Source organism: Epargyreus clarus, unplaced genomic scaffold (genome assembly GCF_041222505.1).
Source record: "Epargyreus clarus isolate Ecla_fem2 unplaced genomic scaffold, WU_Ecla_fem_2.2 ptg000019l, whole genome shotgun sequence".
NCBI lineage: Eukaryota > Metazoa > Arthropoda > Insecta > Lepidoptera > Hesperiidae > Epargyreus > Epargyreus clarus.
Genome location: NW_027332227.1, coordinates 5,795,560 through 5,820,408, shown reverse-complemented (window position 1 = coordinate 5,820,408; position 24,849 = coordinate 5,795,560). Strand labels below are relative to the sequence as shown.

At 33.6% G+C, this 24,849-nt stretch overlaps 2 protein-coding genes across 3 annotated transcripts in view; both read left to right on the top strand.

Annotated features, from left to right (window-relative positions):
* The first annotated feature begins 485 nt into the window (after positions 1 to 485).
* The window catches only part of LOC140750059 (uncharacterized), a 35,733-nt gene continuing 11,369 nt past the window's right edge, over positions 486 to 24,849 (top strand). Inside the window, exons 1-6 of one of the 2 annotated variants that reach the window (XM_073083379.1) lie at positions 486 to 546; positions 729 to 793; positions 1,091 to 1,223; positions 1,335 to 1,514; positions 1,639 to 1,834; positions 1,920 to 6,141. In XM_073083379.1, coding sequence (XP_072939480.1) covers positions 732 to 793; positions 1,091 to 1,223; positions 1,335 to 1,514; positions 1,639 to 1,834; positions 1,920 to 2,224 — 876 coding nt within the window. In that variant the 5' untranslated portion in view covers positions 486 to 546; positions 729 to 731 and the 3' untranslated portion in view covers positions 2,225 to 6,141. Of the gene's footprint in view, positions 794 to 1,090; positions 1,224 to 1,334; positions 1,515 to 1,638; positions 1,835 to 1,919; positions 6,142 to 24,849 lie in introns of those variants that run through there. The other variant, XR_012103152.1, reaches the window with a different exon arrangement.
* Positions 14,366 to 24,158, top strand: LOC140750187 (aldehyde dehydrogenase, cytosolic 1-like). Its single transcript, XM_073083584.1, has 11 exons — positions 14,366 to 14,672; positions 14,768 to 14,872; positions 17,088 to 17,355; positions 19,041 to 19,157; positions 19,780 to 19,967; positions 20,346 to 20,448; positions 20,771 to 20,955; positions 21,403 to 21,567; positions 22,937 to 23,094; positions 23,392 to 23,466; positions 23,916 to 24,158. The coding sequence occupies exons 1-11, from the start codon at positions 14,643 to 14,645 to the stop codon at positions 23,983 to 23,985; spliced, it is 1,464 nt and encodes a 487-aa protein (XP_072939685.1). The 5' UTR covers positions 14,366 to 14,642; the 3' UTR covers positions 23,986 to 24,158.

Sequence of the window (24,849 nt, the reverse complement as noted above, 5' to 3'; positions counted from 1 at the left end):
TAAGACTGACTCAGATTTCTTAAACACAGAAATTAGGGGCTCTTCGCTGCTAGTAGCTTTGTGTATACTAAATAATTGACCAACAACCAAATAGCTTCGATAGTTCTTTTTTTACGTAACATTCGCGTATCGTTTGACTGTGCTGTTACTAGTTTTGCGTGTACTAAACAATCGACCAACAATCGACGAACAATCGAACAATCGACCAACAATCGAACTATCGAACAATCGACGAACAATCGAACTATCGAACAATCGAACAATCGACGAACAATCGAACTATCGAACAATCGACGAACAATCGAACTATCGAACAATCGACGAACAATCGAACAATCGACGAACAATCGAACAATCGACCAACAATCGAACAATTTCGATTGTTCGATAGTTATTCGAATACAATCGAAGAATTTCGATAGTTATTCGAATACAATCGAACACAATAACAATCGAATAATTCGATTGTTTTTAGTAACAATCGCGCATCGCTAATATTAGACGATTTCAAATTGTTGTGCGAGTGTTTAGAGCGTTTATTTTTAGGTAAAAATGTGTATTTGATTTTTATTTCACGTATATGTACTTATTGTTTACGACGTAGAAATAACTATCTATTTGGAATTACGTGTTATGTTGTTGACCGAAGAGAACATACTAAAATATTTATGAATTGCGAACGAAGAAGTTTTAATCTTTGTAAACTTTTATTCAACTTATTATTTTAGAAGATGGAAAGTCGACTTCGAGCTAGTCGTGAACAATTTTTAATAATGATAGATTTTATGGAAACGTAAGTACAAAATTCATAATTGTTTTATACATAACTAGGAACGAAAGTTGAGATTTGTTTCAAGTGCAGCTCTTATCCCAGCTATTTCTTAAGTGGTTTCTTAGGAATGTTTACTTTTCTTGGTAAGCAATAACGCTTCTATTATTTACTGACTAAGGTAGAAATTGAATAAATGGAATACCAATAGCCTTTTTAATGGGCATTTCATGAACTAATTCATTATAATAAAAAAATGCAGCAGGTAACTTTTAAATTGTTTAGACAGCTAATAAATAATGCAAATTATTATTTTTCTAGAAATGGTGATCTTTCTAGACCGCACCCTGGAGCTCAAGGGCGGCAGCGAATGGAAGCCCAGTGGAATGAGCTCAGCGAACTATTAAATTCTACTGGGGCTGGCATTCAAAAACAGGCAGACAAATGGAAAAGGGTAAATATTTAATATTCTTATCTAGAATATAAATATGTCCAACAAACAAAATAATGTTTTTTTAGTTTTAACATTCATATGAAATTTCTGTTATATTTTCACTTGTTTTAGGTGTGGTCTGATTGGAAGACAAAGACAAAAAGTAAGGCGTCTTTGATTAATAGAGATGCAAACAGTACTGGCGGAGAACCCAGCAAAATTAAAGCCCTTACTCCCCTGGAAGAAAGGGTTTTAAGAATAATGGGTCTACGATCAGTCACTGGACAGATAGTACAGAAAGCAGGTTTTGAAGTTAGTATTATACATACCTTTGCAGATTTGTAGTTATCATCACATTATCAACATTATCAACACCCTATTATATTAATCCTTATATAACTGCAACAATTGTCTTATTATATCATTCATTCTAAAGTCCACAGAACCTGCTTCAGATCACACGCTGTCTTCAACTCAGCCACAACCTGCCGAAGAAGTGATAGACGTACAAGCAAACACTACCCCAGTCTTGGAGCTATGTCGCAATCCTGAGCCTTGCAATATGGAGTTGTTGAATGTAGCTTCAACAAGTCAGGGTGTGCCTGCCACATCTAACACTGAAAGGCAAAGAGGTATATATTTTTTAAATTGTTAATGCTTTGTATTATAGTGCAATTTAATTTTTATACTAAATAGCATAAATATTTTTCATTTTAGAAGTTTCATCACCACGGGTTCCATATACTCCACGTCGTCGCCGTATATTTGGACAGCGCAGAAGGCAACGTCAGACTCTATTTGAACACGCTGCTAACCGTTTTGCCCAGATAGAAGAGGGCAGATTACGGTTAGAAGAAAAGAGAGTTCAAATGGAGCATGAGAGGGAGTTGGAACGGTTAAGGGTGGAGTCACAAAGAATATTAGTGGAGCAACAAAGAAATGAAATTTTAGAGAGAATTGTTGTTATAGGTACTAACATATTGGAAACATTATCCCAGTCACAGCGAACAGATGGTGTTTAAATAATTGCAATGTGTAATGAGGTATCATATGAATTCTTTCAATTTTCATTTCTTTGTTGCTCCACTAATTCTTGTATTTTGGTGTTATTTAATTTTCCATTTTATTCATAAAATATGCTTTATAATCTATTTCTTATTTTAAATTCAGGTACTATTTTGTTCTCTTTTATAGAAACAATTGTTTTTCTTGTCTTTAAATAAAGTACAATTTTATTATTTTTATTTCCAATGTTAATTAATTTTAATTCTCTTGAACAAAAGTATAATTTTATTTTTGTTTTCATAACAAAGGACGAAATGCGAGATATAAGACTGATTAGAAACTTTGATGGTTTTCATTATCTCACAGAAGTTAAGACTAACAATTAGCCATAAGTCTGGATACAGCAATCTCTGTAATACAACATCCTATTTCAAATTAAAAAGAAATAATTATTAACTTTTTACAAATGATGCTCTCTACTAAAGATGTAGGTATATGAATATAAGACTGACATTAACATTAAACATGTAACATTTTTGTGTAACCTAGGTAATATATTGTTCATTTCTCATTTTAAATGATTCTATTACATTATAGTATATTACTGTTATTACGATTTTTGATTATTATTTTGTTGTAAGTTCCTATATGTTATGAAAATTGGGATAAATATATATTGTAAATAATCCACTATTACTTATTCAAAAGATATAGTTTCATTTTATTTAAAATTTCAGGCGGTACTAATTGCCCATGCTCTTGGTAAGTTACAACTACCTTGCAGTAGTGTTTGTATTTGTATAGCTGTGTATTAGGATGTGATAAATCATTTTGAACTTAGGTACTCAGCTAAGGAATTGCATGCATAAGGAAATGCATCTATTCAACTTCATGTAGAGCAACCTTTATCTGGAGTTGATAATAGGTAGATATGTAAAGGAATATATATGTGTCGGAGGAAGAGTCGAATACAACAAAGAAGTTATTTAATATAGCTAGACTTACTGTTACTTTAGTATTTTAGTAATGTTATTGATACTTGATCAATCGAAGGGAATATTGTTTTAAACTATAATTAACAGTCATTGTATTGCTATCGTATTAGATGTCGAATCAGAGTAGAGACTTTTAAGAGGTCTCTAGCGGAGTCGAGGTATCTGGCCGCGCGGTGGGGAAACATGGATAAGAACTGATGTGCGTGATCGAGGTGGATCATTATTTTGTTGTGCTTTGGAGCGTGTAGTCACTACCTTGAACCTGCTGCTCAAATCATTTGTTTGTAACGTAATAGTAGTAGTAGTATAGTTACTTTCTAAATCCGAAGTTATAAATGTTAAGAACAACAAATATTGTGATTTCTGTATTTGTGCCTGCATCTACCCTATGACAACGCCCACAAAACCCATAAATTCTATCAATGATGTCGATGAGAGCCGTCCTTCTCCGACATATACATATATGCACGAAAACATTAAATAAAACATTCTAAAAAACTAAATATATATTTTAAGAACTTTTAAGACTAAAAGTAGTTAATAGTAGAAAATAATAATAAAAATAACATCATATACTTTGGTAATTTCTCTTTATTCCTAAACATTTAACTAAAATAATTATTTTAAAAACAGTTACTGTAATCTTAATATTAAACTGGTTCGTATAGCTCTGCCTTGAATAAGCTCATTTTGACTACCTTCAGTGGAAATACTTTCTTGTGTATCTGTGAAGGGTAACTCTTCTTCTTCTGGGTAATGTGGAGGAGGTGGTAAACTTGCATCTATTGCCATGTTATGCAAAACAGATCAAGCAAGTACTATTTTCCCAGCCTTAACAGGATGGTAATACAATGTTCGGTGTTTGAGTAAATATCTCCAGCGTAACTTGAGTAATCCAAAGCAGCACTCTATACAATTTCTGGCTTTTAGATGACGCTGGGTGTAAATCTTATCTCTAGAGCTAGGAGCTGCATCTAAAATTGGTGTAAATAACCATGGCCTCAGTGGATACCCAGAGTCACCTGAAACAAATAAATTATAATAAATATTTAAGACTTTGTAAAAAATTCTGCATCTATTATACTGCAAGTTTAAAAATATAGTAATTTAATTTTTCCATAGCTTTAGAACTTATTAATATGATATTATTATAATAATGCTACCATACTTATACTTTGAAGAACGGCTAAACGTATGTACGACATGTATTTTGTCTAGGACCGCTGTATCTAAATAAATGACAACGGTATGTGTCATCTATTTAGATACAGTGTCATTTGATTGAAAACCAAGCGTGCCATTTTTTCCCATCGGCTGACACTTGTTGTCGGCGTCAGGAACGATCGAAGATTGATTTTCGAGTAATTCTCAGTAATTCTCTCAACAGTGTAATTAAAAATTACTTTACACAATAAACGTTACACGTTTTAACAAATTTTACATTACAATAAATTTTAATGAAACATTATTGCTTTTAAAAATAGTTACGAAATATTTATTAAGCAAAAACTATTATTCATCTATTTCAAAAATCGATTAAATAATCGAGAACAAGAATCTGGCATGTACAACACTAGTTACTTAATTTGAAGTACCCAATGACAATATTATTTTAGCGACGAGAGGAAATATCGATTGTTTTACTTTTCATTGCGTGTTTAATATAGAAGCTTTGTAACCAAAATCAGCAATGTATTATAAGTTATGAAAACACACTCAGTTACTAATTGTCCTTGTGAAACGACAACAAATTTTTTAATTAATAAATGATTATGAAATAAATCATACATAAAAAAAAAAAATACTCATAAAAGGAAATTCTTTATCGCGGCAATATTTTTTTGCGGAATTTGTACAATTTATTATCGCGCGAGTCGGCATATTTTTTGATGGCAATTGACATCCGATGTCCATAAATGTTACTTCCGGACTAAATAACATTTGCCAATGTGAATTCAATGTGCACTCTTGAAACAGGCTAAGTCCCTACACATGCGGGATCTATTGAGTACAAAACAAATACAGGTCTGTGAGCCTCACAATGTTATATAAAAAGATTATCATAGTATTATGATAATAAATACGTTATTTAAAAACAGCAGTTTCCCCCAGCTCTACTGTCAGGGCGGTGTTGCCAGGTAGGATTTGCGAAATTATAGTGTTTTTTATTGCAATAATACAGCTGAGTTTAGTACACCTTACATATATTGTATTAATTTCCAAAACAAGGTTTTGAGCTTATTTATAAGATATCCATTAATTGGGAATATTAGGTACTTAAGTTTAAATACAAACTACAATGTCACTATTATGTTTATAAAAGGGTATCTACTCAGTGATAACTTAGTGTTAATTATGAAGTTTGAAATCCAAGGTTCAAATCCCAGACAAGAAGCATAGTAAAGAAAGAGCGTCATTTTTGTCGATGTTATATTCGTATTCGAATTAAAATTAATTGTACATACCTAATTACCTATATAGGAGAAATCTTTGTGCCCAGCTACAATAATAATGGGTTGATGATGATGGTGGGTGTTGTTGACACAATACCTACTTGTATTTAATCATATTATATAAAAACTACCATTGTTTGAATATAGTTAATAACAGTGTAAGTATATAGTTATAAGCAATTAGTTTTTAATGACAATGCAAGAGCTGTTACAAAAATGCTAATAACAGATTATTATTAATTGGTTTCCCCAGTGTTCCGAGTATGAATAGCTAATACATTATTTTTTATAATCACGCACTACTATTATCTATCTAGTTGTACTATTATCTATCTAGTTGTTCTACTGCTCTGCCCGCGACCTCGGGAAATATGACGGCAAACTAGAGAATAAAAAGAAAATCAACGGGTTGCATCCCGGGAGTGCCGGTAGAAGTGAATTATTTCGTTACTTTATTTAAATAAAGGATGAAGGCTTTTGTTTCCACGGGGTCCCACGGGATTGATATTTCTAATCCCGCGGGATCCCGACTTTACGATCTGGAGTCCGGATTGCATTCACTAGTCCTGACGCAAGTTTAACATTTTTAATGCTATTTTTTGACGACGGGGAAACCTTTAAAAGTTACCCCAAGGACATGGGAGCGACGCCGGGTTATCCCCCCGGTGGCCGTCCTCGGCGTTTGGTGGAAAATTCCGGGACCTCCAACGGAACACAACCGGAGTCCTCTTAACGCGATGCTCCTATCGGGCTCTGCCCTGGGGGAGAAAAGTCATTTACGGTCCTCTCACATCTCCAGGTGATTACAGCGAAATGCGATCACACAAACCGCAGTCCTTAATCTAAGGACACCACATAATTACATTGAAATCGTCCTCTTATAAATGGAACACAAAAGTTAAATTTCAATGGAATAATTTCGATTTTTGAAAAAGTTATAGGTACGATTGTCAACTAACACTTTTTTCGGAGCTCTGCTTAAATGGCGAGATATAAATTTTAATAATAGATCTAAAAATTCCCTTTGGGTATCTCATTTTTATATTTACTTAAGAAGACCGCGTATTAAAAAGTTGTAATAGTTTTTTGTTTTGTTTTTATTAATACTTTGAAGTCAACATAAATGAAACACTAAATATAGAGTTATATTTTTTTCTTCAAAAATTTTATTACTTAGGTACTTAATTGCTTAATTAATTAATTTTTTGTTCTATAATTACTTTTATTCTGCAACTACTATTTTACAACTGTAATTATATTTTTTCTACGTAAGATTCTACTAGAATTTATTATAGGCTTATTGCTAATTTTTAATATATTCAGACACCGATTTAAGCAGATAGTGAATAAACTTTATTAAGTTGTCAGCCACAAATTATACAATATATTACTCATTAATATAATAATTTACCATTTATGGTAATAAGTATTAATTAAAGTAGACTCTATAAATTTTTTTCCGAACATTATACTATAGAATAATTTAAATGTAGGTAAGTAGAGAATTATTATATAATCACAAAAAAAATAACATAAAATATAGTCGAAGTAACGTAGACATATTTTTAAGAAGTGGAGTTTTTTTATTTTTAACACTTTTTTATTAGCTTGGGTTGTACGTTTGTATGTATGTACGTAACAGTAACGGAATATTTGAGCCCGATTTCTATCCACTTTGAACGTTCAGTTTAATTCAAAATTTTGAAGAATTATCTAAAACCGATGACAATACACGATTTTAATAATTTTGTACCATTGTCCTTATCAATATCCTCAGGATTAACGATTTTCGAGGCGAGAGAAAGCGCCTTATGGAGCGTTCAGGCAAAGTTACTAGATTGATTTTTAGCTTTGGAAAATAATAATGTTATTTCCCTATAACTCAAATGTACTGAAATATATCTATAATGACATCTTCTACAATGATTTTTAGGATTCCGTACTCAAAGGATAAAACGAAACCCTCCGCTGTCTGTTCGTGAGTCACAGGGCTTTATCTCTTAAACCAGGGGTTCCCAAAGTGTGCGCCGCGGCGCCCTGGTGCGCCGTAGAAAGTAAAGAGGGGCGCCGTGAGCCGATCTTCTAATTATTGGACACCACAGATATTGGCGTTTTGGTTATTGATTCAAAATGAAAATCCAAATTTAACATCCAAAGCATTAAAAATTTTCATTCCGTATGCAACATCATATCTATGTGAAGCTGGGTTTTCAGATGTAGCTATGATAAAGAACAAATATCGGATCAATGTGGAGCAAGAAATGAGAATAGCAGTGTCAAGTGATATTCCCCGCTTTGAAAAACTGCGCGGAGATCACTTAGCTCACCCTTCACATTGATTTGACTGAATAAATATCGTATTTAATTTTTGTTTTTTCTCAAGTCTTTCTTCTTGTTTTCCGTTTAAATTATTTTATAGTAACGTATTGTACAATTTCATATTGTGGTGTTTTAAATTTGTTTCGATCAACCTAAGGTAACTACTATTATTGTAGTTACCTATTTCTTTCGACTGTCTTCTTCAAATAGTTAGCTAGGACAGGGCGCCGTGAAAGAATATTAAACTTGTAACTGCGCCGCGGGTTACAAAAGATTGGGAACCCCTGTCTTAAACCATAATAGATAGACACTTGATTTTTTTACTGACGATGCATAATGATGGTCGCTATAACAACAAATACTAAAAATTAATAAAATAAATATAGTTCAAAAAACTAAAAAACACGCTTTTATGATAAAATGAACTAAAAAGTAGAAAATAATTTTCAATCTAGGAATCAATTAAGGAACAGTAAATTGTATAATTGTGGAAAAAGTGTGGGGTGCTTTTCGAAAATTGATAAGTGGAGTACTCCACGCTTTTTTTACAATTATACAATTTACTGTTCCTTAATTGATTCCTAAATTGAAAATTATTTTCTACTTTTTAGTTGATTTGATCATAAAAGCTTTTTTTTTTAGTTTTTTGAACTATATTTATTATATTATATACAGTGAGCAGACGAGCATGCAGCACACCTGATGATAAGTGGCTGGTGTCGCCCATGGACTGATTTGTAATCAACCCCAGATAAGATTAAATTCATACTTATGATCGGCAATAGTTGCGCCGATACCTCTGACGACTAAATTGAAATACCTCTGAAAAGTACGTGTCCCTTACCTCCTCCCTGCCTTCCTCCCTTCAAACCACAACGCATAACGCTGTTAAGTTATTAAGCAGAAATAGGCGGTAGTGCCGCGCCAGTTGAACTACAGGGGATTTTACCACCTTTGTGATAATAATTATCAATACTAATTCAATGTCATTAATGGATCAGATTATGTCGTCAAAATATCTAGTGTTTTGCAACTGCAGTTCTTACATGATATATACTTGAGTTCTAAAAATAATTAATGTTACGTAATCGAACAGCCATCTACTCGTACATAAACGCATACGTGCAAGTAATTTTAAATTCGCCAACATCTTTTACCTTGAAGATTATTATCAACGTTTAACATAAACGGTTCATCTGTCTATACACATATCATGTATGGTCCTCTCTTAGTTGTTTATACTCTTACCCTTGGGGCCTACTAGCATCTCTTAAAACAATATAATTTTAATCATAGGTACATTGAAATTTCGTACCACGACCTCGTTAAAGTAAGTTTGTTTTTATAATATTACAATAAGCAGTTTTGCATGATGTCAGACGAAATTCTTCATTCTTTTTTGCACGAAATTTTACTTTTTAAGCAAAATATGACTATTTCTGTTGGTTGCAATGTCTCGTTTCCTCTTAGACAAGGAATAGACAAATTACTCATTCTTTGACATCACTCGGCAGGAACAAAACAAAACAATTTTAAGGAGGTGGGTGGTACGAAACAAAATAATGTTGATGCAATATTGAGATACAACTTTCCTGAACAATGATGGTTTTTAAAAGATTCACGTTTCAGTCACGTTCAAGGTTTTTAAAAGTTCACGAATTGGACGACAATAATGCATTAATATAAGTGGAAGATAAAATGTAGGAATAAGAATAAATTGAACTCAGTAGAAGTAATTGTATGTTTAGATGGCATGGCAGTATCATTCAAGATTAATTGCTATCAACGCCGACAGAGTCGCTTGCAGAGTTGATGAGTCACGATAGTATTATCCATCTAGGACTAGTGATGGCGATTCCTCCAAAGAAAGATCAATTTTGAGTCGATTCAAATCGAAGCCTTAGGAATCGATCAACAAACATATCGATGACTAGAGAATTGACTTAAAAATCAATCTTCTATTTATTTTACTGCTACCCTCCATAAATATATAATTTTGATGCCCAAAAAGGTTGATAAAAACAAATTATTAACGCGAAACTAACAAGCAAAAGAAAAATCAAATGACAGTTTGGTGAAGGCTGGATCGAATCGATGGTTAACGATTCGCTAGATCGATTCATTGCTTCTTAGCGTTAAATAGATCGATATTTTAGTCCAAACATCGATACTTACCTTTTTTTTTTTTGTTTTCGAGGGGGAACCCTTCAAAAGGTACCCGACGAAGTGGGAGCGACGCCGGGTTATGTGGGATTTTTACCGCACTAAAACCCCCCCGGTGGCCGTCCTTAGCGCTTGGTGGAGAACTCCGGGATCTCCGATGGAACACAACCGGAGTCCTCCGAGCGCGATGCCCTGATCGGGCTCTGCCCTGGGGGAAGCACTTTACGCTCCTCCCGCACACCTGGTGTTTACGACGGCATGCGACCACACATGCCGCCGTTCTTCCCGGGGTTGCTCTCCGGACGGTTCGAGCTCCCACTCTTGCCGCCGGCAACCCCGGAAGCCCCCTTTTAGCCGCCTCTTACGACAGGCAGGGGATACCGTAGCCCTATTCTAGTCCCGGAACTACAGGGACAATCGATACTTACCTAGGACATCGACATCCCTACTTAGGACGAACTCCGCACTTAGATACAACCACACTTATAATTAATAACAATTGTATACGTAAATAACAGGAAGACGTGATTTTACAAGTCACGATGACACAAATAGAACGATGTGTAATGCTATCGCAACTTACAAGCGCACAAAGCATTAAAATAAATAAAAAATAAAGACTTAATGTCGTTTATATTTTTTTCGTTAAGTACGCTTATTTTTTGGCTTGATCTTTTACAAGGAAATGTCAACACTATCAATTACAAATTAAGTTGTATAAGTCAAACTAACTGATAGCTTAGAAAGGTGATAAGATCTTAAATTAATTAGACGTAGGTAATTTATAGATATACAGATATTACTAAGAATATGGTTGCAAATAATTTTATTTATATATTACATACATACTTCTGCAATTAAGGTATTTATTCAAATTTATTTTCAGTATAATACAAATAAACGTAGAAATTAACAGTTCAATGATAGATTATAAAAATATATTATGATACACTTTAAAAAGGTTCTAAAAAACAAGCTTTTTAATACCGTCATATTGTTCTTCATGTTAGAAATATTGACGGAAAACTCTTTCATTTCATACTATTAGGAATATATTCAACGTATTTCAACGAAATTTTGGTATTATTTTAATTGATGATTTTGTGTTATTTCAGTGATGTGTTATTTTTATAACAATAAGTGCCCGTTTTAGACCAGTGCCGAAGCCTTTAAAAATGGTAAAAAATGAAAAAAAATTACAATAGAATGAAACCCATTGGAAAAGGAGGGGAATATGATCAAAATGAAAGGAAAAATAAATTACGGTCGATCCGAGTTCGGGAAGTGGTAGGGGGTGAGTTTTTAAGGGTAAAAAATGGTTATCTTGATTTCCGGCTAATCTACACGTCCTATGCGAAAAAGTTCAATGGCAAAGTTGTAGGTAATAAAAAGATCTACAACTTTTGTATTTGCAATTTTTTCACATAACCTCAAAATTTGGGTGAAAAATTCAAAAAACCAAGTTTTTGGTTTTTTATTTATATCTTTTTCAAAAAAAATTTTTTTTATACGAATTTTGGTGAAAACTTACCTTATTATGTCCCAAATACACTGTAATTTATTTGATTAAAAATATTTATTTTTTCGCCTTATTTTCACTTAATATCAAAAAAGCATCCTAATTTTCAATCGAAAATTCTGACGTCAAAATATCAGCTATTTTCAAAAAGTTTGAGGGCTTTTTGTTCGTTGAAATATCTACTTTCTGATGGTGTAAAAAAATATACATTACTATAGGAAATGTTCTCAGAAAATGCAAAAAATTGAAAAAAACCCAAATTCGAAATTTTTTTTATATCATTATGTACAATTTTGAGGTATTTATTAAAATTTACACTTTAATTACTCAAAAAACGTACGATTTCATGTTTTATTGATAAATGAAAAAGTTGCAAATTAAAATATACTTCAATAATTAACAAACAAATAAGTTAATAAAGTTAATATTTAATAAGACATCTACAATATTTTGAAAAAGTTGTAGAATCTTATTTAAATAATATTCGTAGATGTCTATTTACTGCTGTTTTAAGATAATTTATATACCTGAGTGACCTTCGGTAAATTTTAGCCCATTGTAAGTTATTTCATAGAGAAGTGGGGACGGACCTAGGAGGGTCTGGGCCTTACTACATACCTGCTATTTCGTAGCAGCTGTAAAAACCGTTAGCCAGTATTCGAGATACAGAGCAGTGTACAACATCGTTTTTAAAAATACACGTGCAGGCTCAGTTACTCTAAGTGAATTGTGAGAAATTTACTTTATTCAAAAAATCGTTTGGAATCTACATAGCAAGGTAAATACAATCTGTATTTTAATCTATATTAATCAACTTTAAAATAAAAATAGTAATATTTTCTTTCATAAATAGTATGTTTAACATAACATAACCTAAAAAATTAAAATTGAATGATATTTTAGTACAAGAATAAAAAATAGTAATTTCGTTTATTTTATACAAACAAATTTAGTTATACTCATGATAAAACTTTGAAGGCATTATTAATTTAATTTTGTCTTTTCAGATTATCAGTATGGATGGATCTGTTTGTATAATCTGCAATAAGTCAGATGACAAGCAAGTGTATGAAACAAAAAAAAATAAAGAAGAGAATCGACAATAAATACAATTGGGTTTTTTTCAATTTTTTGCATTTTCTGAGAACATTTCCTATAGTAATGTATATTTTTTTTTACACCATCAGAAAGTAGATAGTTCAACGAACAAAAAGCCCCCAAACTTTTTGAAAATAGCTGATATTTTGACGTCAGAATTTTCGATTGAAAATTAGGGTGCTTTTTTGATACTAAGTGAAAATAAGGCGAAAAAATAAATATTTTTAATCAAATAAATTACAGTGTATTTGGGACATAATAAGGTAAGTTTTCACCAAATTTCGTAAAAAAAAATAATTTTTGAATAAGATATAAATAAAAAACCAAAAACTTGGTTTTTTGAATTTTTCATCCAAATTTTGAGGTTATGTGAAAAAATTGCAAATACAAAAGTTGTAGATCTTTTTATTACCTACAACTTTGCCATTTAACTTTTTCGCATAGGACGTGTAGTTTAGCCGGAAATCAAGATAAACCATTTTTTACCCTTAAAAACTCACCCCCTCCCACTTCCCGAACTCGGATCGACCGTAATTTATTTTTCCTTTCATTTTGATCATATTCCCCTCCTTTTCCAATGGGTTTCATTCTATTGTAATTTTTTTTGGTTTCAAAAATTATCGATCCTGGTCTATTTATATAGTTAAAGGCCGGTACGATTGTATGAGTTAGCATAAAAAACAAAAAGAACGCGCTTGTTGTTTGAGTTGCATGTTGCGCGGGAATAATAAAATGTTGTGAATTGGTTCAAGGTATAGCTCAATCGGATATCGGGAAGGGGAACAAATTTAATTTGCAAGACTTGACCCTCACATACATACGAACAAACCAAACAAGTGAAATAAAAGCTTGTAATGTTGACTAAAGACTTACTTACGCGGAACAATGCCGACATGTGCAGCTGTACAAAAACACGAAATCGAAGAAAAAGTGCGGAGAAATATAGTTTCATTCATAAATAATCTAAAAACAACAACAACAACAACAAATACTCTTTATTTGTACACCATATAAGATACATATAACACAATAAATGAGAGCCTTATCGCTTAGAAGCGATTTCTTCCAGACAACCTTTGGGATGGAGTTAAAGAAATATGAGATCGTAAGAAGGTAGGGTGTACACATATAGTATATAATAAATAGAAATAAGAAAGTATGTACATAAATACATATCAGAAAGGTCCTGTGTCAATGGCGTAACATAGGTAAGAAGGGAAACATAAGAAGGAAATATGTTATGAGGAAGAAAGGATAAAAGTAAGAAGGAAACCAAGTCAAAGCTGCAAGTAATGAGCCTTGACTTGGTTCTTAAAAATATACAAAGAACTGGATAGATGGATAGACTTAGGAAGGGAATTCCAGAGGCGGACAGCAACAACAGTATAAAGGATTTTTTGTTAAAAACTATATTTTTTAAAAAAATTTTAAACACGAAGTTAGATGAATTTAAATTGTCAAAACTGGTTACATTTTTTTGTTAGGAATGAGTAATCTTTACTAATCTATGTTGGCGACACACAACTTCTCGCATGTACGTGTGTTTTTGCCGTTGAATTAAAATAAACGGTTTCATCATGACTTGTAAAACAAGTGCTTATTCGCCAAATATAGTATTGCCTCTGTAGCTCGAGAGTCTGCGTAAGGTACACTCGTATACTGCTAGTGTAGTCCAATTGTGATATTATTATATTTGTTATCATATAACATTTCTTATTATTTGGTTGAGGTGTCTGTAATAGGTTAGGCTTATTTAGAGATACGTCCGCTAGATCTTAGTTCATTTGAATACTAGAGTTCGCTTCGATTCAACGCTTAAAGTATACATAGATACAGTGCTTGTATATATTAATATATAATATTTTATTAAAATATATCAATTATAAAAATGAGTGCACCGAAAGTGAAATATACTAAGGTAAAGTCTATTTATTTCTTTCTATTTGAGTTTTATCAGTAATTCAATAACTTAAACTGTGTCAAAAAGATGTTGATGGAACTTTTGTCCTTTAGATATTCATTGACAATAATTGGGTAGACGCGAGAAGCGGGAAGACCTTCGACACATATAACCCTCATGACGGCTCTGTCATTGCCAAAGTCGCTGAAGGAGATAAGGTAATATTTACAAACATATTTTATATTATCGAAACGTTTTAACCGACTTATTTAGATCTAGCGATTATTTCGCGATGCCGAAACGTTAAATTTAAATGCGTATGCGGATTTACAAGAGGTCCGAATTAGTGGAAATTGGAAAACATTCAGCAATTTTCTCAGAAACCAGAAAAACATGATTTCTTATCATTCTTATACTTCAGTGTGTTCATATCAAATAATTGGAGTGTTTTTAGATCAATTACAATTTTGCAATTTCTTTCATTGGAAAGGGTATTTTATTGCGGTATTTTTTTTTTTTTATTTTTTTATTTTATTGCTTTCGTATATATATGGTCCGATGGTGCGAATTTAAAGGGGTGATAAAATAACCAATATTATTTTGATTTATGATGATATATTTTCGTTGACCGAATTGTCATGAAACTTGTATTACTTGCCAATAATGCTTTTTAGATAAGTCTACTGAAATGTCTTTTAAATTATAGGGAGGTATCGAAATCGGTATCGAAATTTTAGACAAGGTGACAGATAAGATCTGAAATTAATTGTGTATTATCTGTTGTTAAAAAACTATTTTTAAAATGATATGATGTATCATGTACCTGTTGCACTTAATAATGTGGTAAAATATAGAGTAATAAATCTGGGAATATTTCCCAAATCCGTTGGCTAATCTTTAGTCCGCGGCCTTACCAGTCACGCGATAAGGGCCGGACGGTACTTCATATAAAACAAGTCCCTATAAAAAGGCAATGATAGTAACGGTTAACTACGTAATAAATGTTTCACTGTAGGTACAAAAAATGTTTTGTAAAAATATTATAGTTACTGCTTTTTTTACATTTAAAAACGAGCAAGTAAACTTAATTAAATCTTAATTAAATGGAATTTATTATAATAAGCAGTGATAGCCTAATGGTTAAGAAACTCGGCCTCTCGATCGAGGGGCCCAAGGTTCAAACCCCAGGCACGCACCTCTAATTTTTCAACATTATGTGCGTATTAGAAATTAATTATCACTTGCTTAAACGGTGAAGGAAAACATCGTGAGGAAACCTGCATACCTAAGAGATTTATAAAAAAAAAATATCAAAGGTATGTGTAGTTCACCAATACGTACTTGGCCAGCGCGGTGGACTATGGCCTAATCCTTCTCATTCTGAGAGGAGACCCGTGCCCAGCAGTGGGACAATAATGGGTTGATGATGACGATGATGAGTCATAATAAATTGCGAAATATCCTCAAGGCTTAAATAAAATTGACAGCTAGCGAAGGTACTTTATTTTCAAAAAGATCGAAGTGATTTAGCGACTTTACCTAATATAAACTGCAATGTTGAAATTATTTGTGTTCTTTTTTATAGTCATTAATAAAATTACAAATAAGCATGTCGTTTAGCCCCAAAAAAATTGTTTAATGAAATTGGCATATTTTTTTTATTTTATTGATCATATAATATTTTACATCTTATTATATTATTATTAGCCTATTCTTTACGTTCGAAGGCGCGTATTTTTTATCGTAGTAAAAAATAATGGCACATCTAAAATTAAATTCGCGCAATTTTCTTGATTAAGGCATAAGTTTATGATTATGTATATTATTATTTATTTTTCCAATAATTGGAAGCTATGGCGTAGCGACCAATTCTCGTTCGTAATTAATTTAATCCTGGAAAAAAATTCACAATGGATTATAGAAATAGATTTTCTTTACACTAAAAGATAAAGGCATACAGTCCTCCTGATCCTGATAGTAAGTGGCTATTGCCGGAAATCCGTAATCAACTTTTATAGGAGTAGCAGACGAGCGTGCAGTCCACTGGTGGTAAGTGGCTACTGCCACCCATGGACATCTGTAATCAACCCCAGATAGGATTAGATATTCCTACCTGAGGTCGGCCACACATGCGCCGCTACCCCTGAGGACTAAGCTGGAACGACTCGGAAAAGTCTGTCTCCCTTACCACACCCTTCAAACCGGAACACAGCAGCGCCTAACACTGCTGTTATTAGGTAGAAAAAAATGTGGCGGTGGTGCCGCCGGAGTCAAATCCACAAGGGGTCCCCAAAAATTCCTATCTATAAAATGTTACCTATGAGGATAAAGTCAGACCCCCTAAAGTACTATAAAATGTTACCTATGAGGACAAAGTTGTAAAGTATGTTTTCTGTACCACACCAAACTACATTCATTTTGTATTTTGTATAGGCGGATATAGATTTGGCGGTAGCGGCCGCCAAGCGTGCATTTCACCGGAATTCGGAATGGCGGTTAATGGACGCAGCTGAGCGTTGCAAAGTCATCAATAAGTTCGGGGATCTCCTTCTCCGCGACGCAGAGTATCTCGCTCAGTTGGAGTCGTACAACAATGGCATGGTCCTCAACTTCGCCCGGCACTTCATTGCAATGAACGTGGACCATATACGATACATTGCTAGTTTAGCTGACAAAATTCAAGGCGATACTATACCAGCACGTAAGACAAAAGATTGTAACAGTATTTAGGATACTGGCTTACTTAAGTAGTTGCGTACTTTATTTTTAAGTATTTTGTGAAAATGTCTTTAACACATTTGAAATAAAAGTAAAAAATCGATCTGTTAATGAAAATTGTGACGTTACTAATAATATTATTTTAGCTAGTCAATACTAGTCAAGTCTATTTGTATTTCGCCTTCAGCCCATTACTGTCCCACTACTGGGCACAGGTCTCAATTCGGAGTGACAGTTTTAGCTTAGTCTAGTTCATCACCGTGTGGCTTGGTACATTTTGAACCTGACCATGTGTGGATTGGTACATTTTGAACACCTGTGAGAACTTTTTTAAAGAACTCTCAAGCGTACGCGCTTGGAAGGAAATCTACGGATTTCCTTTAATGTTTTCCTTTAACATTGACCGTTCGTAATTTTTTCTTATGCATATGCAATAAATATTTGCGCAAATGGAGATTATTTACAAAATGTTAATGCGATTGTGTTCTTACGATCCTTGAACGGTGTCAATATTATTATTCTACAATATATTATTCTAGAAGGTATGTAGGTACATACGACTATTCGTGGCGACGGCCGGTGACAGTCGCTCGTGTGTAGGCCCCCTTAGTCCTATTTACATGAACCATAAATAGCTGTACGTTAATCGTCCTACTCCTTATGCATTTTAATGATACTCCATTATATCTACTAAGATATTCCATAGAAACTAGCTACCTGACTTATAACTATGCTTTTATTAGCTTGACCTATGTATGTATGTCACGTAACCTGTGATTTTTATCAATTTTAGAGGCGGTGTTCGAGCGCCTTAGAGAAAGTTCATGGCAAATGTACTTGATTGCAACAATTATTAGTTTTTAGTTCCATTAATAATAAAAGCGTGGTGTTTAGTTTTATAAACTATTATATATACCGAGACATTGTATTTGTCTGACATGATCCGTGGCATAATGAAAACGTGATATCGTTCTATGCACTGTTTGAACGTATTTATATCTTCCATAACACGGCAGCGCAGATAAGGACCGTGCCTGTCGAAATATTGCAAAGAAAAAAGATATTATCTTATCTGTCACAGCACGGTCAATGTCTGTAGGTATGAACGGGGCCAATAATGTTATCAAGGTGTTTTCAAATCATTCCACAAACATAATTATTATATAAACTGTATAGTAATATAATCCACTTAATCGACGTAACGTAAATAAGCTACTTATAATATAGAAAGAAAGATATAAAGGATAAGATATAAATAATGAGAGTGCTCTTGTAACTTACATTGAATAAGTACTTGTGTACTATCTTACACTATGTACGTAAAAGCAGTGATTGCCTAGTGGGTAGGAAATTCCTTTTGACAGAGGGGTCCGAGGTTCATATACCAAGCACCTCTGATTTTTCAAAGTTTAACTTTAGAAGCGTATACGAAATTAATTATCACATGCTTAAACGGCGAAGGAAAACATCGTGAGGAAACCTGCATGCAAAAAAATTTTCAAAGGTATGTGAATGTGTATGTGATACCATGCGCATGCGCGACCTATGGACTATGACCTAATCCTTCTCAAGCTGAGAGAAGACCCGTGCCCAGTTGATGACAGTAATGAGTTGCTGATGATGATAATAATGATGATGATGATGATTATGATGTGTACTATATTGCAGGTGGCGATCTATTTACCTACACTCTTAAACAGCCAATAGGTGTTTGTGGACTTATTCTACCATGGAATGGACCCATTGTAATGTTCACATGGAAAGTGTGCGCCGCTTTAGCTGCAGGTAAAACTAAATGCTATCACAAACATTTCTATAAAGTATGAGGTATAATCTGAAAGTGGTAGAACCCTTTGTAGTTCGACTACGGAGGCACCACCGCTTCTACTTATTTCTACCTAATAACAGCAGAGTTCAGATGCTGATGTGCACCGGCTTGAAGAATGTGGTAAGGGAGACATATATCCGAGTCGTTCCAACTTACTCCTCTAGTGCAATTATGAATCTGTAGCCGAATTCAGGTATGGTTCTAATCTTATTTGAGTTTGTCGATATATTTCCTATTTTTACCTCATAACAGTAGTGTTAAACGCTGCTGTGTTCTAGTTTGCAGGGTGCGGTAAGAGAGATATACTTTTCCGAGGCTTTCCAGCTTAGTCCTCACGGCTAGCGGTGCTTCTGTGACCGACCTCGAGTAGAAATATCTAATCCTATCTGGGGTTGATTACATATGTCCATGGGCGGCAGTAGACACTTACCATCAAGTGGACTGCATGCTCGTCTGCTACTCTTATTATATAAAAAGTGTTCATGGGAATGGAACAAAGGATCATCTGGTGGACTACATGTTCGTTTGCTACTCTGATATGTCAAAAGGGATCTTGTACAATACGAAATCAATGTCCAGGATGTACGGTTGTGGTGAAGCCGGCGGAGCAGACGCCGCTGACTGCACTGGCGTTGGCAGCGCTACTGGCGGAGGCGGGCGTACCCCCCGGCGTCGTCAACGTGGTGCCCGGGTTCGGTCCCGGCGCAGGCTCTTCTCTCACTCACCACCCTGACGTCGCGAAAATATCCTTCACTGGTTCTGTTGAGGTAATCCGTCATAATATTTAAAAGAGGTTGGAACTTTTTGTGGTTCCACAATGAACAAGGAAACGAACGACAAGGGAGTACTGTTTCCACATCTATTTACATCTTAAAAACACAGGAGGAGTTTTATATTTAGTTTAGAAAGAATATTTTTTACGTCCAGTATTAATACTCAATCTATCTATTAAAGATCGAAATTTGTCAACTATTATGAAGAAAAATATGAAATGGCGATATTTGGAAGGCAAAAATGATATGATATTTAACTACCCCGTAGTTAAAATATCATATCATTTTCAAATATCATATCTTATAAATATACCAACTTTTTTAAATTTCTAGTAATATGGAATATTTTTAATGTATTTATTTAATTGACAGGTCGGCAAACTTATACAACAGGCAGCTGGAGCAAGCAACTTGAAGAGAGTTACGTTGGAACTCGGTGGAAAGAGTCCATTGGTTATCATGGATGATGCTGACCGTATGAATTTAATAAGTTTTATTACACAAAACTAACACACACAATTATTTTATGACATAAGTTCATACAATGAATATTGTATTATTAATTTAAATCCATGCTATTCGTATTTAATCTTAGAATTAAATAAGCCGTGTATTTTTTCGCATGGAATGAAAATTACGTTAATTATTATTGCGAGTCTAACGCTAACGCTATTAATAACGTTAATGACTCAATTACTGTAAAAAAAAACACTTGAAACTTATAACATAATATAAAATGTTAAAGCTGCTCAATACCTCTCGATTTGAGTGTAGATTTATGTATATATTTTTTTTAGTAAACAAAGCAGTACCGTATGCAGCGCAAGCCATTTTTTCCCACCAAGGCCAGATATGCATAGCTGCGTCACGTTTATTCGTCCATTCCAAGATTTACGACGAATTCGTAAAGAAAGCAGTGGAGTATGCTAAAACTATAAAAATTGGGAATCCATGTGAACCTACCACACAACATGGACCACAGGCTAGTATCTGAGAAATACCTTTTTTTGTTTGTTGACGAGGGGGAAACCTTCAAAAGGCACCCGAGGCCGTGGGAGCGACGGTGGGCTATGTGGGACTTTTACCGCACTAAAGCCCCGGAAGCCCCCTTTTAGTCGCCTTTTATGACAGGCAGGGAATACCGTAGCCCTATTGTGGTCTCGGGACTACAGGGACAATCTGGGAAATATCTAATAGTACTAGAATAACTGTATATTTAATTATTTCTACATATAAGTATAAATAGATAATAATTTATTTACTAGTTATTAGTTTAGGTATCTAAACATCACCTTATTTGGATAAGAAAGTGAGAGTCACGTTTGAATGATAAATAAATTATTTTTATCTACTTATACCTATTATTATCTATAGAACAAATATAATCACAGATTTTTTAAGTTTATCAAATGTTTATTCGGTTTTATAGGTTGATACCGAAATGATGACGAAGATTTTGGGGTACATTGAAAAAGGTAAGAAGGAAGGTGCTAAATTATTGGCCGGAGGAAAGAGAGTCGGCAACACCGGCTGTTATATTGAGCCCACTGTGTTTGCTGACGTCACAGATGACATGACCATTGCCAAAGAGGAGGTAATATTCTAATTCAAATAATTTATTTTGATGTTTCAGTATAAATTATTATACATTTAGATTGTTAATGGTGGTAGAACTGGTGGATTTGTTTGGTTCGGACTGGAAGGACATACAGGGTGAATTTTTCAAATAGGGCAAGAATTTGATCCTTATAAGCAACACTATCAGATAGTGGAATTATATAGAGGTTTTTTTTTCAAAATGCACTCGTTCGATTTCCGGCCAGGGAAAAATAATTAAAAAAAAAATACAACCGACTTCTATGTCACTACAAAGTAAAAAATAATTCAAATAAATGTTGATTTAGTACATATTTCTGAAGTCGGTGCTCTATATATTTCGTTGGATAACGATGTAAACCGCGTGTCTAATATGAGGTTCGGTCGGTTAAAAAAGATACCGGCCGAATTGTTAACCACCTCCTTTTTGAAGTCGGTTAAAAAAGTAATGATGCAGTTTTATTTTTTATCAAAATCGGCCTCGTATCTCCTTTCAGCATTTTTCGCTAGTCCTTATAGTTTCGGATTTGGCCTTGAAGACCCGTTTGAAAAATTCACCCTGTATAACCCGTATTCTATATGCAGTTGATTATAGATACATAGATGGGCGGCAAATACCATTAACAATGAGATAGACTTTATAAAGATAGATTTTATTAAACTTTTGCTCTTTATAGAAAACATATCATTGCTAATAATAAAGCGTTTGATTACCAAAATTTGGATAGATAAGTGTATTTTGTGTAAATAATATACTTCTATTTCATGAAATAACATTTCACTTTCCATTCATAGCAATGGTGGATCCATGTAGGTACCAATCAAAGTATTAAAGTTTGATATGTACAAAGTACACCCTAACAAGCAAACTAATTCTCCTCAGCCGATGTTCATTAAACTATCATTTGCTAGCTTTCGTATAACTTACGAGGAAATCCACAATCAATTTGTTCAGTAATTGGAAATTAATTACCTTTTCTAAATCAAGGCGTGGAATCTAAAGCGTTAAAAAATATGTATCCACCTAGCGACCCACCCCCGCCGGAAGGGATGGCTATAAAGGTTAATAATGAATTTCTAATCAAAAGTTAAAATTAAATCTAAAAATCATTTCTGTCGCTATTTCATTTAAAAAGAGTCTGTGGCCTAGTGATACAAAGTCACTTACTGGTTTAAAATACGGCTTCTCAGGCAAATTGCGGGGTTCGAATTCCGTTCGTAGTTCTTAATGCGCTTTTGGTCATAGAAAATATATAGATTAGATCTGAATCAACAAGCGTCGCGTATCACTGGATAATGTAGCGCTTCAGTATGTTCGGCCTTTATGATCGGCAATAACACTAAACGTTTTCGGGCATATGTTGTAGATCTTCGGCCCTGTGCAGAGTATTCTGAAGTTTGACACGCTTGAAGAAGTGATCGATCGCGCCAATAACACTAACTACGGGCTGGCAGCTGGCATTTTCACTAATAACGTCGAAAACGTTTTGCAGTTTAGCAAACATGTGGAGGCTGGCACTGTTTGGTAAGTAGTAAATGTATTTAAACTTTATCGGCGGATTATCGTATATGTAGGTATAGAATACTTAGCTGTGCATTTCGGCATTGTTCCGCGTAAATTACACCATGACAGCCATTAAATGGCTGACAGAAATGTCAGCCGTTTAAGACATTTAATGGCTTCCTTCAATTACAAGGCGGTGAGAGATCTATACTTATCTATGTGGACATCAAACAAAAGACTTTTCTGAATAGATATAAATAATGTTTTCAAAAATCTTTATAAACATTTCTATTTTAACTAATCGACATTATTTTCTAGGGTAAACACCTATATGGAGTTTGGACCACAAGCTCCCTTTGGAGGCTTCAAGGAATCGGGAATCGGAAGGGAAAAGTACGTATAAAGCGATTCAAATAAAAACGAGAAAATTCTAGTGTACTTTTCGGCCGCTTATTGCAGGTCCTGGGTTCAAATCCCAGGTGGATACATAAAAAACAAGACATCGCGTAATGTTATGTGTGTGTGTATTAGAAAATAATCAACAATAAAGCAAAACACCTTGAGAAAACAATATGCATTCAACCCATTAACGTCCCACTGCTGGAGACGAGTGTTTTAGAATGAGAAAGATTAGACCATAGTCAACCTCGACTTCACATGCCTTTAAGAACTTTTTAAATATCTCTCAGGCATGAAGATTTCCTCAAGATGTTTTCCTTCACCGTTAAAGCAGATAATAACTAATTCCTCCCTCTAAAATAAGACTTTTGTCAATCGATAGGAGATTAATTGGTTGCTGATGATAAAATAAATATACTAAATGTTTTTTTATTTCATTTCAGCGGCATAAATGGCGTAGAAGCTTACTTAGAAGTGAAGACAGTTGCTATCAATATGTCTAAGAAGTTATAAGAAATATCAAAAAATGTTATAAATCTTTCAATTTAAATGTATCCAATATAATTCCAATAAATTGGGCTTATTAAATTGTATTAAGAAACATTAAGGTTATAATAATTGTATGCAAATATTAAAAGTATATTATTATTATATGTAAAATCCTTATTATATGAAAGCAACATTTATCTGTTGTTTTATTTACTTTCAAGGGAAACCTTTCCAATCTCACTTGCTCAAACATACATAAAAATAATGATAACTTTTTTTACCGGTATTAATGCGAAATTTACGATGATTGTTCGTTATTCGATAATACTCGTATAAGCTCTAGTTTATTGTGTGGTGTCGCTGATTGATTTTCCACTTGACACTTGTTGAGTTTTTTTATACTATAGAAGTAGTTACAGTTGCCTATCGATAGTCGACTATTGCTAAAATATCTATAGACTATCGATAGTATCGATAATATTGACACTATCGATTAGTTATATAAAAATAGTAACGATAGTATCGAATACCGATATATACTATCGATAGTTGAAGCAACTGCGATAGTATTGCCTTTCTATAATCAAGTACATAGCAAGGAAGTATCTCATAAAAATATTAGTATAGAAAACGTATTAATTATAAAGAGTATCTGAATTTAATCAAAAATTTAGTAGTACTAATGCTACTTAATACAAAAGCTTAAATTAGGGATCAGTTGATTTTAAAGTATCGATAATGTAATACTATCAATACTTTTCCATACTATCGATATTATTTATACTATTTTCGATTAAATACAACGATACTATCGAGAGTATCGATGATATTGACAGTATTACATTTAAAAAATTGATACTATCGATAGTATTATCAAGTAATACTATC

Coding starts and splice junctions, on each gene's coding strand:
- LOC140750187 (XM_073083584.1), top strand. CDS start 14,643: ATGAGTGCACCGAAAGTGAAATATACTAAG. Junction 19,158..19,779: donor GTGCGCCGCTTTAGCTGCAG/GTAAAACTAAAT, acceptor ATCAATGTCCAG/GATGTACGGTTGTGGTGAAG. Junction 20,956..21,402: donor CCACACAACATGGACCACAG/GCTAGTATCTGA, acceptor TCGGTTTTATAG/GTTGATACCGAAATGATGAC.